Genomic DNA, 12,856 nt, shown 5'->3' with positions numbered 1-12,856 from the left:
CTTGATTGCCACATATTGGCTTTCGCATTAAAATCTCCGGCTACATAGATCGGTTTCTCCCAATTCATTGGGATCCATCTCTCTAATTCGTCTAGGGTTTCCTCAAATTCCCTAATATCCATGTTGGGAGACAGATACACCCCAATTACCACCATGTCCCCCCACCGTATGGAGACGAAGTGTTTTCCTTTATCCAATGGAGTGCAAGGAATGGCATTCCTTTTATGCCTCCATGTAATAGCCACCGTCTTATTGTCATTAGATGTCCAATGTGGGTGATCTTTGGGAACCACATAGGGTTCAGAGATCACTGCCAATGAGAAGTCACCTTCCATCATCGTCTGTAGGAGCACATCATGGCCATCTCTCGAATGGTTAATGTTGGCCTGAATTATACTGTTAGTCATTATTGTCTTTATTGGAGATCCCTCCGTCTCTCCTTTCTTCTTTATTTGAACCCTCCTGCCCATCGATAGTCCAGTCTTGTCCTTCTTTCGGCCATTCCGCTACGACCTCTAGTGTCTGGGAATCTATTTGACTGTTCTTCGTTTTAACTTCTTCCATTTCTTCAGAAGTATCCATTTTTTCTGTATTTATATTCTCCTTCATGCTACCCGCCTCTAATGCTTTTGTAACGTTTCTTACTGTTTCCTTTCGAGGAGAATCTTCAACTTTCTCTATTGGGGTCATTTCTATTTCCCCTGCAGTTACCCTCTCCTTTCTTTCTGTGCATTCATTTATATTCTTCGGAGTTGCCAGTTTTTCTCCCCTGTTTATCCTTTTCAAGGGGGTAGGTTTGCACGCCGGACCTCCCATTCTGTGATTTGCACTGAGATTTCTTTCCGAACAAATCAGACAATGTGCCCGGAAAGCACATTCCTTTGCCATATGACCCTCCTGTCCACATCTATAACAGGTCCTGCCCCTATCTATTTCGCTTCTGCATTGATTTCTCACATGACCTAATTCAAAACAGCGGTAGCATTGAGTTTTTCTCTCCGGTAGTAGATCCACGCGTCCCATCGTCCAACCTATTTTAATTCTTCTTATTTTGGTGATTATTTTAGCTGCCGCCAAAGGACATCGGAGCCATAAAGTCCCTAATCCATTGAAGGCCGGTATGATTTCTCCTAACTTTACTGTTTCTGCCATACATTTTCCTACTGTAGTAATCGTCTGCATTATGTCTTCCTTAGATACCGACTCTTCTAGGTCTCTCAGTCTTACATCTGCCATCTTTTCCGGTCTAGATATAAGTACGTTCTCCTGATCTTTAAACACCTCTTTTAATTTATTCGCAAGATCGTTTGCTTTATCTTGACTTTCTAAACCTGGAATTTCCAATAGAAGCGCCCCTGTTCTTGTTTTTCGCGGTCTGATCTCTCCTATACCTATCGACTCAATGTCTACCTGAGACTTTGCCCTTCTCATTGTTTCAGCATAACTAGTATTTCCTCTGCAGCTAATTTGGACCGCAGCCGATCTTGGAACTCTTCTAATTCTTTCTTCTACCTTTTCCTTCTTCTCGACTTTCCTTGCTTTCCTACCTATAACCTTGGTCCATGGCATTACCTCTTTTTTCCTGTTAGATTCAGTCTCTCTTCTTTCTTCTATTCCGATTCTTTCCTTTTTTGTGCTGCTTTCTACTTGTTGCTTCTTTTCCAATGGGTTCCCCCCTTTTTTCTTCTCCTTATCAACTACAGGATCATTCGGGCCCTTGATTATTCTCATTCCCTGATTACCGGCTTTCCCAGGTGTTTCGCGAGTTCTTCGGCGACTATTTCTCTTATTATGTCCGCCAACTCTTTTGAGTTAACATTCATTTTTCCCTTTAATTCTTTTCTTCTCTCTTCTTCTCTAAGCTCCTTCCTATCTTCCGAGGATTTGATACTAGTTTCCGATATGTACCTCTTATGGGAGGCATATATGGCTCTTTGTTCTTCAATATTCTCCTTTATCAACTTTCTTTTCCCACTAAGGGTAGGACGCCTCACCTCCGGCCATTCTTCTGGTCTGTCCAGCGTTACTTTAGCCGTTTCTTTTTCTACTTCCATCTGTTCCGAGTCCGTAGTACTGAGACCCTCCCTTGTCCTTATTCTCATTGATGGAACCCTTCTTGGACTCCTTTTTCCCATTTTATTTGAGCCTTCTTTTGTGTTAGTAGTCTTATTATTTTTATTAACCTTTTCTTTTTTTAATTCCTGCAGCTCCTTTTTATAAATTTCCGCTTCTCCTGCTGATTGCAGGGCTTTTCTCCTTTCCAATTCTACCTCGTCCTCCAGCCTTGTTCTCAGAATTCCTATTTCTCTTTTAAGTGCTCTCACCTCTTCATTTTGTGCTTCCTCTTTAGATAAAGTAGCCCTTTCCTTGAAAATTTCCATAATGCCTAATGAAGATGCCGCAGCCATCTTCAGGCCTTTTTGGAAGGTTCCCTTCAGGTTGCTAGAGACCCTAGCTATCCTTAGGACTTCTGTCAAGCTGTCATGTGCCTTCTTTGCCAATTCATTATTTGATAACTCCTCCATTTGCTCTTTAATGCCCTCAATGTTGACTTTAGCTTTCTTGAATAACTCTAAGTCGCTATACTGTCTAATAATCCTTTCCCTATCCAATTGTAGAGCTTCCTCCTTTACTTTGTTGAACTTTTGTATCTCTTCCCTTATTCCAACGTATTCCCCCGTTGTCCTCCTTTTTTTACTCCCAGATGAATCCCTCCTTTCCATCTTTACTGGTGTTGATATATCTGAGTCCTCTGATATTACCGCTTTTCTGTTTTTCTTTTTATTACCTACAGAGTCAACATCCATCTCACTTCCAGACGAGCTTGTCCCAATCTCGACAGTTTCTGTTTCCATAGCGGAAGAATCCGTACCTCCAATAGTCTCTTTTATCCTGGATCTCATGAACCTCGGACCCGGTTTTCTGAAAAGGGATCCCCTATATCCTCTTATTCCTAGTTCCTCTCTTTTCATATCAACTCTTACTTCTTGTTGTATGGATGTTCCCGCTTCTTCTTCGTCCTTATCCTTCGTTTCCTTTTTTATATTTCTCCTTTTCTTTTCCTCTTCTGATGCTTTATTTTTATTTGTATCCATTTTTGCTTGATCCTATTTCCCGCATCGGCTTCGCGATCCAGGGTATACCCTCCTTGTCTAACGCAAGTCCCCAAGTTCCCCCGGGGGAACCGCATATACCTCTGTTACGCGGAATTATCATCGCGCAAACTGGGTTCCAGGCCCTTACCAGTTTTGGGCTGTTGTGCTAGGCCCTCCACCTTCGGGGCTCCCCTGGCTCCGACCCCAGGGGCACCGATGCGGGTGGCGCCACCCAAGGGGCCCCACGGACAGTTTGGGCATGGTTCGGCGTCAACTCCCGCACCCTCTCCGCCGCGGCAACCAGCACGCCTTCTGGCGACGATCTATCGTCCCCAGTTGGCAATTATACTCCGCCCGATTATCGTTTTTATAAACTCTGTCACGAAAACCAAGCACTACTCTACACCTCCCTTCGACCACCCCCACAGGGGACAGGCAGGCGCGCCGGGGATGCGCCTCCAAGAACGCGCTGTGCCACGCGGGGCACATAAGGCCCCCCCGGCGCACCCCCCCATCCCCCAAGGGCATCCAAGGTCCCTAACTCCACTTCACTTCCACGTCACTTTACGATCGTTTGTATTAAACTTAATATTCCTATCATCATTATTTTATTTACATATACAACATACTCTCTACAGGTTACGGTTCCTTGTTCAGCGGAATTCTCAATTCTTAAGGCCATGCCAGCAGAATTATTTGACGGCAATAACCTCTTCACCGCAGCCTACAAGATTTTTATCTTTCGTCACTCATCCTTTATTTATACTATTTATTCGGTAAGTATCTATAATATTCCTTCCTTTCCTATTTTCGTAATTTAAAATATCTTCCACTAATAACATCCTGTGTATCATTATTCTATTAACACTTATCCTGCTTTGCTTTACTCTCTTATAGACCTCAATTTTTACTATAATATCAGTTTAAACACCGCAAAGGCATTCCTATCTTTTGATATTTAACTGTGTATTCCATTCGCGACATTTACTCGTTACGTCTACTATATACACTCTCCAAGAGCTATTGTTATTTCAACAGTTACCCTATCTCCTCTGCGATTTACATTTCATTTATTCTATTTTACATTATATACACTCTATTTCCTACGCATACAACTTATAATATTTTTGTGGCTCAAATCAGCACCTTTTTTAACTTTTCCAATAATTTAACGTCAATACTTTTATGATAACATTTATTAGTCTACGATTGTCTTTATTAATCTCCAATATCTCGCATAAGTGTTTCATTTCGTAAGTATCTATCTGCCTTAATCACGTAAGTTCCCACACCTCTAATTTCTTATTCTGATTATTTCTTTTTGTCCAATCCCTTTATAGTGCCTATATCTTACATTTCCTCCGTTACTATTTCGTTACATCAATCTTTCTTTACCTTTCGCTCGTATTATCAATTTACTTTCATTTTGGAATTACTTTACTATCTAGCTTTGCTTAATTCGTCTATATTTTACCTTATGTTCTTTTTACCAGGTTTATGTACTTCATATTTTTACTAAAATTTTTTTCCAAACATAACATTTAGGGTTTCATATTCCTATAATTTGAATTTATTATGTTTATCTGTTCAGTTATCACTATCACATGACCAATTAGTATAATTCCATTTCGTACATTTACTTTTCTTTTTATGTTACTTTATATTATTGCGATATTTCTTATCTCAACTTACTCTATTCCATTTCGTTTTACTAGTAACCTTAAATTTATTGCTTTGATTTACCCTATATTGATTTTAACTTGAATTTTCGCAGGTATATGTATTGCTACCTTCCAGTTCTACGCATGCTACTCTTATATATCGCTTGGATCCGCCTTATAGTATGCGGGTTCGCCTTTACCTATCGCCTCAAGTTTTGTACATATGTAATTCATTACGTTATCCTTAATCCATTGGCTGCGTTCAGCAGACTCAACAGTTTTGCAACCGTTTTATGATTGTCTGCTGAGATAGGACCATTCTTCTAGATCTAAAAGTATGATCCAATCAGCACGAAGGAAACTTCCAACAGTTGTAAAACAAACGTTCTGCTGAACGCAGCCATTGTTTGAACGGATCCCCCTTTAGTATACGGGTCATTCTATATTGTTTAAAATCGAGCGTGCCTACTATCTGTGTACCTATTCCTATCACATTTATTCGTTATATCCCTCGCGGTAGCCAATCATCGAGCGTTTATATGGGTCCGCCCTATAGCGTGTGGGCTCGCCTTTGCCTTTCGCTCCAAATTTGAACACACCTCGCGTTGTCGCGTCACAACAGGTAACCACTAACCTAACGTCGGTGTTTTCTTTCATCTTCGTTGCCTCGTACATCATACCATCCTCGCACTCATTGATCTCGCTTGTATTAGCCTTATTATTCCTATCATCATTATTTTATTTACAAATGCCATATATTCTCTACAGGTTACGATTCCTTGTTCAACGGAATTCTCAACTCTTGAGGCCGTGCCTACAGAATTATATGACGGCCATAACCTCTACACCGCAGCCTGCAACATTTTTATCTTTCGTCCCTCAGTCTTAATTTATGCTATTTATTCGGTAAGTATCTATAATATTCCTTCCTTTCCAAATTATCGTATTTTATAATGTCTTCCAATAATAAAATCCTGTGTATCATTGTTCTATTAACACTTGTTCTGCCTTGAATTACTCTTTAATAGACCTCAATTTATAATACCATATCAGTTTAAGCCCCGCAAATTAGGCATTCATATCTTTTTTGCTGTTTACCTGTGTAATCCATTCGCAACATTCACTCCTTACATCTACTATACAGGGTGTTTCCAAATTAAATGGCAAAACCCTGTATACCCTTTCCAGAAGCTATTGTTATTTTAACAGTTGCCCTATCTCCTCTGCAGTTTACATTTAATTTATTTTAATCTACACTCTATTTTCCTACGTATACGACTAATCATATTTTGTAGCTCACAATAGCATTTTCTTTAATTTTACCGGTAGCTTAGCATCAGTACTTTTTAGATAACCTCTATTAATCTACGTTTGTCTTTTCACAGGTATACATTTATACAGACCTATGTCGCATCTCCGTACCTATGAGCACCCGGCTGTGATGGATGCATCGGATGGACCTTATCCTCGATCGTATAGTCCAAGATTTCCATTTCTAATTTATAAATTATAATGCCACCCATTTGTCCGAGTCTATATCCTTGCGCGTGACATTCCTTTACCCTAAATATTTCGCATAAGTATTTCATCTTATAACTATCTACCTAACTTAATCGCGTAGTTTCCCACACCTACAATTTCTTATCTAATTATTTCTTTTTGTCCAATCACTTTATAGTACCTATATCTTAACTTTCCTCCGTTACTATTTCATTACATAATTCCTTCTTTACCTTTCGCTCGTATTATCAATTTACTTTCAATTTGAAATTTTATACTATCTAATTTTGATTAATTCCTTTTTGTATTTTACTTTATGTTCTGTTCGCAGGGTTTATATCCTTCATCTCATTACAAAAATTTTACTAAGCATAACATTTAGAGTTTCGTATTCCTATAATTTTGAAGTTACTAAGTTTATCTATTTAATAACTATCGCATGACCAAATTGTATATTTCCATTACATACGTTTAAGTCTTGCAATATTTTTATATCTTAACATTCCTACACATATGATCAATATTTCCTCTATCTATTAAATTTCCGCGAGATCACTTTTCTTAATCAATAAATTAACAAATAAATAAATAAATAACTAGACAACCCAATAAGGACACTTTAACGCAGTAGTAACTTAATCTAAATCTCTATATACAATATCATTACGCAAGTTTTACTAAGCATAACATTTAGAGTTTCGTATTCCTATAATTTTGGAGTTACTAGGTTTATCCATTTAATAACCATCGCATGACCAAATTTTATATTTCCATTGCATACGTTTAAATCTTGCAATATTTTTATATCTTAACATTCCTACACATATAATCATTATTTCCTCTATCTATTAAATTTCCGCGAGATCACTTTTCTTAGTCAATAAGTTAACAAATAAATAAATAAATAACTAGACAACCCAATAAGGACGCTTTAACGCAGTAATGACTTAATCTAATCTCTATATACAATACGGATTCCTCCTTTGCTATACATTAGTATTTACAAATTATTATTCCTTTTCATTACCTTTGTCATCTAAATATCCACTTATTATTTCTGTCCTTATTTGACGATTTGATACTATATAATGTACCAGTTAATGTTCCTCTATCAAAAGATACTGAACTCTTATAGTGTTACCTGTGTTATAACGAAATCTGATTTAATTTTAACATATGTATTCTGTATTTATCTATCTTGGTTCTAGTATACAAATATTATGATATCTTTTAATAAGGTTTTATTTTGTTTTTATTGAGGAGAAGGAGAAGGACATTCTTTCCTCCTACATATACGAGTTTTGGCGTTATTACTTTGACCCCTGCCAGCGGAGCTTCTACCAGCTACTAGTATTCATTCACGTAATTAATTAATTAATGGCTATCATATATTATTTTATGTTATCTTTGCTTTTATTTTCTTAGCATCATGAATCTCTAATTCCTTTATTTTTTAGGTTTCCGAAAAGATATGTTTTCTTGATGCGAATTCCAATTCATCGTGTTAGGTACCGCATATTCATTGTGCCCAGTTTACATGTGTTGCTGCCAGTTCTGTGGGTATATGAAAAACCATTTTCATAGCATGCTGGGCAATGCGACCTATTTCTGCAGTCTCCTATTTTATGTCCCATTTCTCCACAGTTGAAACATGATCCCCTTCTATCTACCTTACTGTCACAGTTCATTCTTACATGACCATTCGCTAGGCATTTAAAACATTTCAGAGGGCGTTTCTTCAAAATTTCTATACTGGCCCACGTCCAGCCTATTCTTATTTTGTTTCCTGTACATATCCTCGCTGCTGTTGTGCTGGGGCATTGGATCCATATCGATCCCATCCCATCTATCGCTTTTTTGATTTGTCCCATTTTGCCACCTTCAAAATCCCGTCCACTCAGTCTCACCAATGCCTCTTCTACCTCCTGCTCCGTGATTGAATCATCCAGACCTGAGATTATAAATTCCGTCTTTGGAGTTGGCCTGTTAATGTGTACCTCTTTATCTCTAAATACCTCTTTAAGCTCTTCCGCTAGTTTATCTGCTTTATACTTTTGGTCTTGTCCATGTATCTCAAAGATCAATCCTCCTGTCATCGATCTTCTGATGTTCATATTATTGATTATGTCTAGATTTTGTAAGTTTATGTTCTCTTTTGCTGTTGTTAGTGCCTCCGCGTATCCAATATTCCCACCACAAAACATGGTAACCGCCGATGTGTTTCTTAAGTTAATTCTTCCTTGTCGTCCTTGGTTCCTTGCGTCGTATGTATCGTATTCTTTATTTCCATCCTCTGTATAGTTATTTGAGCGCATCTCCGTCCAGTCGATTCTTCTATTGCTATCTACCTCCATATTTCTTCTGTTCTCCTGCCTACTATACTCATTTAAGTTCGAACTGCTGTTGGAAACCCTTCTTGTTTGTATGCAATTATTTTTATAATTTAACCTAGCCTCGTTTCTTTGTAAGTTTCTGTTATACTTTTTTGCTTCTATTTTTTCACTTTTATTTTTATAGTTGTATCGATCCTTAATAGAATCCCACTTGTTTGTATCCCCGTCTGTCGTTTCGCTATCTCCTGTGTCGGAATAAATTTTTTTCAATCCTTGCCATATTTTTGAGTTTGTAGTTTTGTATCTTTGATTCGTGTTCAACGTTTTCATATTAGTTATTCTTGGTGCTTCACTAAGTGCTTCCGGTCTCTTCTTTCTTTTTGGAGATTCTAAAGGTGATCTATTCTTTCGTTGTTCTCTCATTTCTTGTATTGTGTCTTCTAGTCTTTTTACATCATTTTTCAAGTTCTCAATTTCTTTTTCTTGTTTCTGAGCTACCTCTTTCCAGTAGCGTTCCTCTCCTCCGTCCGCTCTTTCCAACAAAAGTTTTATTGCTTGCTTTATTCTCCGAACTTTATTTTTTGTTGAAATTTTATCTACTCCTTTTGCACAATCCTCAGATTCACCATCACTTCCGCTGTCCAGCTCCTGCAGCCAATCTAGTAAATTCATATCCTTTACCAGAGTCTCTTTTCCTTCCATAATTTTCCTTTTTTTAGGAGTTTCCCTAACGTCCAAGATTCATCAACCACCATACCTATCTTTGTAGCGATGTCCTCGTTCTCAGGTGGTGTAAGTCCTGATGCAGCTTTTTCCAAATTAGTGACTGCTTGCGATAGTGAGATTGGCTCCTGTGATATTTTTGTCTCTTTATAATGCGATTTTTCCATGTAACTTCCTCTTTTCGTGGGTGAGTTCTTCTTCATAGTAGTTATTTCTGCATCCTCTTCCACTGGAGATCTTCTTATAATATCACATTTTTTAAATGGAGAACATTCCATATCCCTGATACGTTCCATTTTGGAGTCTTCTGAATTTTTATTTTTACTAAGTTTACCTCCACCCTCCACTTTCTTTCTTTTTTCCTGTATTATTTTACTTGGCAAGTTCATTATTATAATTTTTTTTTTTTTTTCAATCTGTTCGCGTTTTCCAAATTTCGATTTATATTCTCTTCTTTGTATCTATTCTCGCGTTTTACCATGAATGGTCAAATTCTATTTTACCGACACATTTATAACATTCTTACTTATACTCCTGCTCCTGTGTTGATATAAGATTTATGAGCATTTAGTTAATTCAACATTATATAACAGTGATTGTGTTCTTTTAATTTTATCAGATTTCTACTATGCGGGTTCTAGCATAAATCACTGGACGTATATCCCACATACACATCTACGCCTCCAGGGCTTATCCATTCGACTCCACGACCGACTCGGATCATTCAATATCTAGTACAGTACTTTTATAACATTATCCTAGTACGCTATTCGCTTTCTAATTATTCAAAGTTTCACCTACCTTCATACCTAAATTCAGGCGCGTTATTCTAAATCGATATTGATCAGTAACAAGCTCTGCTCTAATTATATATTGAAAGATTTTCTTTTCTTTTCCAGATTCCTAATTATTATAAGAACCACTACCGGATTTTATATATTCAAGCTCATTTGAACCTCCAGACTATCAAGAACTCATTCTTCTCATCCGGCTCACCTCTTGCACGGTTCACCTTCAGTGTATCTCAGAACTTGCCTATTTACCTTATCTTGGCCTACTATTCTCTAATCGATATTTATGTTTTTATACTAACTTATTACTAAAGCGTTTATCTTTATTATTCATTGATCAGCTGTTTTAGTTTTAATATCAGATTATTTACAGGATTCCATTTCTACCTATTTCGGCATATTCTTCTGGATGCGAAATTTATCATGTATGTCTAAATATTTTAATATAGTAACTACAGGTTTAACTAAACTAACTTCATACATAAATTCAAGCGCATTATTCTAAATCGATATTGTTCAGAGACAAACTCTGCTTTAATTATATATTATTTTCCTTTCTTTTCCAGATTCCTAGTTCTTATACGGACCACTACCGAACCTTATATATTTAAGTTCATTTGCACATCCAGGCTATCAGGAACTCGCTCTTCTCATCCGGCTCACCTCTCACACGGTTCACCTTCAGTGTATCTCAAAACTTACCTATTTACGCTATCTTAGCCTACTATTCTCTACTTGATATATATATTTTTATACTTTAATATTTTTTTTTTTTTTATTTATTTTCTTCAAATTTTCTCCCAAATTTTCCTTCACTTCGATCACACACACAAATCCATCGATCTTTCTGTTTAATAAGATCCTCCGCAAACGTACTGTCTCTTGTATCAATTCTAATTATTATTATTTAATCAATTCTATTGTTTCTTTTCGGTTATCTTACTTTACTTTATTTAATACTTTTAATATACTAAACCTTCTTTCAAATATATATTTATACACAGATTGAGTTCACGAACTTAACTCAGACATACACAGAGACAACCTGTACGTAGAGACAACTCGAGACAATTTGTACTGTTTTTGTTCGCGGTGTTCGTCCGCACTACCTTATGTCAGCATTAGTCGAGTTAGTACTCCAGACTAGTACTGACAGACAATCTGCCCCACTCAGGCTTCTCCGTCTACGCTCCTCATGCACATCTATCCTCGCCTCATCAGATTCTGCACCGCTCTCACGTTAGCCTCCACACTAGAAATGCTCCGAGATTGCAGCTTCACATGTCTCCGCTTTGGATCCTCCACAGCTCTGCCTCTTATGACTATACTCCTTAAGATACTGTTATATTTATTTATTTTAACACTCACTTCCACTTTTTCTATATCTTTCTAACTATTCATCTAAGTATGCTTAAATTAGTTGTGAAGTAAAAAATATGAGATCCTTATTTCTTTATTTCTTTCCGTACATCCAGTTACCAATCTTTTAATCCTACTTAGCTTGTATGTAATAAAATTTTATCCTATTTCGTACTCTATTTTATTTTAATATTCTCTATCCATTTCGTATCTACGCTTACTTATTTTTGTTTATACTACTATTTCTTTTCTACTTTATTTATTACCTGATCTAAATAATTGACTATAATTTCTTTGTCTCGGCTCTGCCGCTACATACATTTCATTTTTCTCTTTTGATTGTCTACTTAATTATTTCTTATTATCCTCACTAAACAACTTAAGGTCTAACATAAAAATTTATTTAATATTTTATGCTTTTAAGTCCTACCCATACGATTGAGCTAGCATATTCTCTATACCATTATCATTAATCAACTATTCTATCTGTCACATATTGCCCGCCACGTCAGTTTCACTCAACATACAACTACGTGCATTCACGGGATTTTAACGCAGTCTTTCAATCTAAATTGTCACTTAATGCTATTTATCGTATTATTTATTTAGTTCTTATCATGTAATTGTTTAAGGCGTCTGTATACTAGTTTTCCCCTCTTTTACTGCACAGGAATTTCTTGTATTATTATCGTAGTTTAATAGGGTTATCAGATATGTTCGCATATATTAATGTAGCACTAGAATTGTCTCCGTTTCATGCTCATCGCTACCTTCCTTTGTCATGATATCACTTTTCGGAGCGCGGCCATGTTCATGTTATTCGCACGTGTGATTATAACTCTATTTCGACGATGATTTCTCCGAATACTTAATATTTCTGATTCGAATTTTTATGTCCTTCTGTTTCGTTTGTTGCACTCTTTCTTCTCGTTATTATATTTCTCACTGAATATCAACCTAATGTACTCCTACAGATCTTCCTAACGGAGCTCTCAATTCCACATGTATACTGACCTCTCAACCAACTTCAACCCCCCGCCCTGCTCAGCCCTTTTTTTTTTTTTTTTTTTTGACGCTGTGAAATGCGTTACGCACACCACCCACTTCGGGGGGAAGTGGGCGGTTATGTCGGACTCTCCCCTGGTGTTAACTATCCAACACCAGGGGCCTACCGACTAAAACACAGCGGGCGTGCCTATCCTCGCGCGTTAAAGGACCTGACCGGGAACTCTGCCTCTGCAATACATCCGATCAGGCCCTCGCAAGTCGCTTACGCGATCCTAGCTCATTCACACCGCGGGCACGAGGAGACGCCGGCTCCCTGTACCCACCCTAACTCTAAGGTCTTGTTGACCTTACGTCAAACCCGAAAATGGGAGCGGCCTGCCCCCGTT

At 37.4% G+C, this 12,856-nt stretch overlaps 1 protein-coding gene and 1 long non-coding RNA gene across 2 annotated transcripts; one reads left to right on the top strand and one right to left on the bottom strand.

Annotated features, from left to right (window-relative positions):
• Positions 1 to 7,752: 7,752 nt before the first annotated feature.
• LOC108722422 (uncharacterized) lies at positions 7,753 to 9,261 on the bottom strand. The gene has a single exon (XM_018447528.1). The coding sequence runs from the start codon at positions 9,259 to 9,261 to the stop codon at positions 7,753 to 7,755; it is 1,509 nt and encodes a 502-aa protein (XP_018303030.1).
• A 525-nt stretch (positions 9,262 to 9,786) lies between these two features.
• LOC108722430 (uncharacterized) lies at positions 9,787 to 10,770 on the top strand. The gene is made up of 3 exons (XR_001936610.1): positions 9,787 to 10,046; positions 10,212 to 10,528; positions 10,670 to 10,770. It is a non-coding gene; the product is annotated as an uncharacterized lncRNA (long non-coding RNA).
• Positions 10,771 to 12,856: the final 2,086 nt, after the last annotated feature.

The sequence above is a fragment of the Mycetomoellerius zeteki genome, unplaced genomic scaffold, assembly GCF_001594055.1.
Source record: "Mycetomoellerius zeteki isolate Tzet28-1 unplaced genomic scaffold, Tzet1.0 scaffold203, whole genome shotgun sequence".
Classification (NCBI taxonomy): Eukaryota; Metazoa; Arthropoda; class Insecta; order Hymenoptera; family Formicidae; genus Mycetomoellerius; species Mycetomoellerius zeteki.
This window is presented reverse-complemented; position numbering and strand designations above follow the sequence as displayed.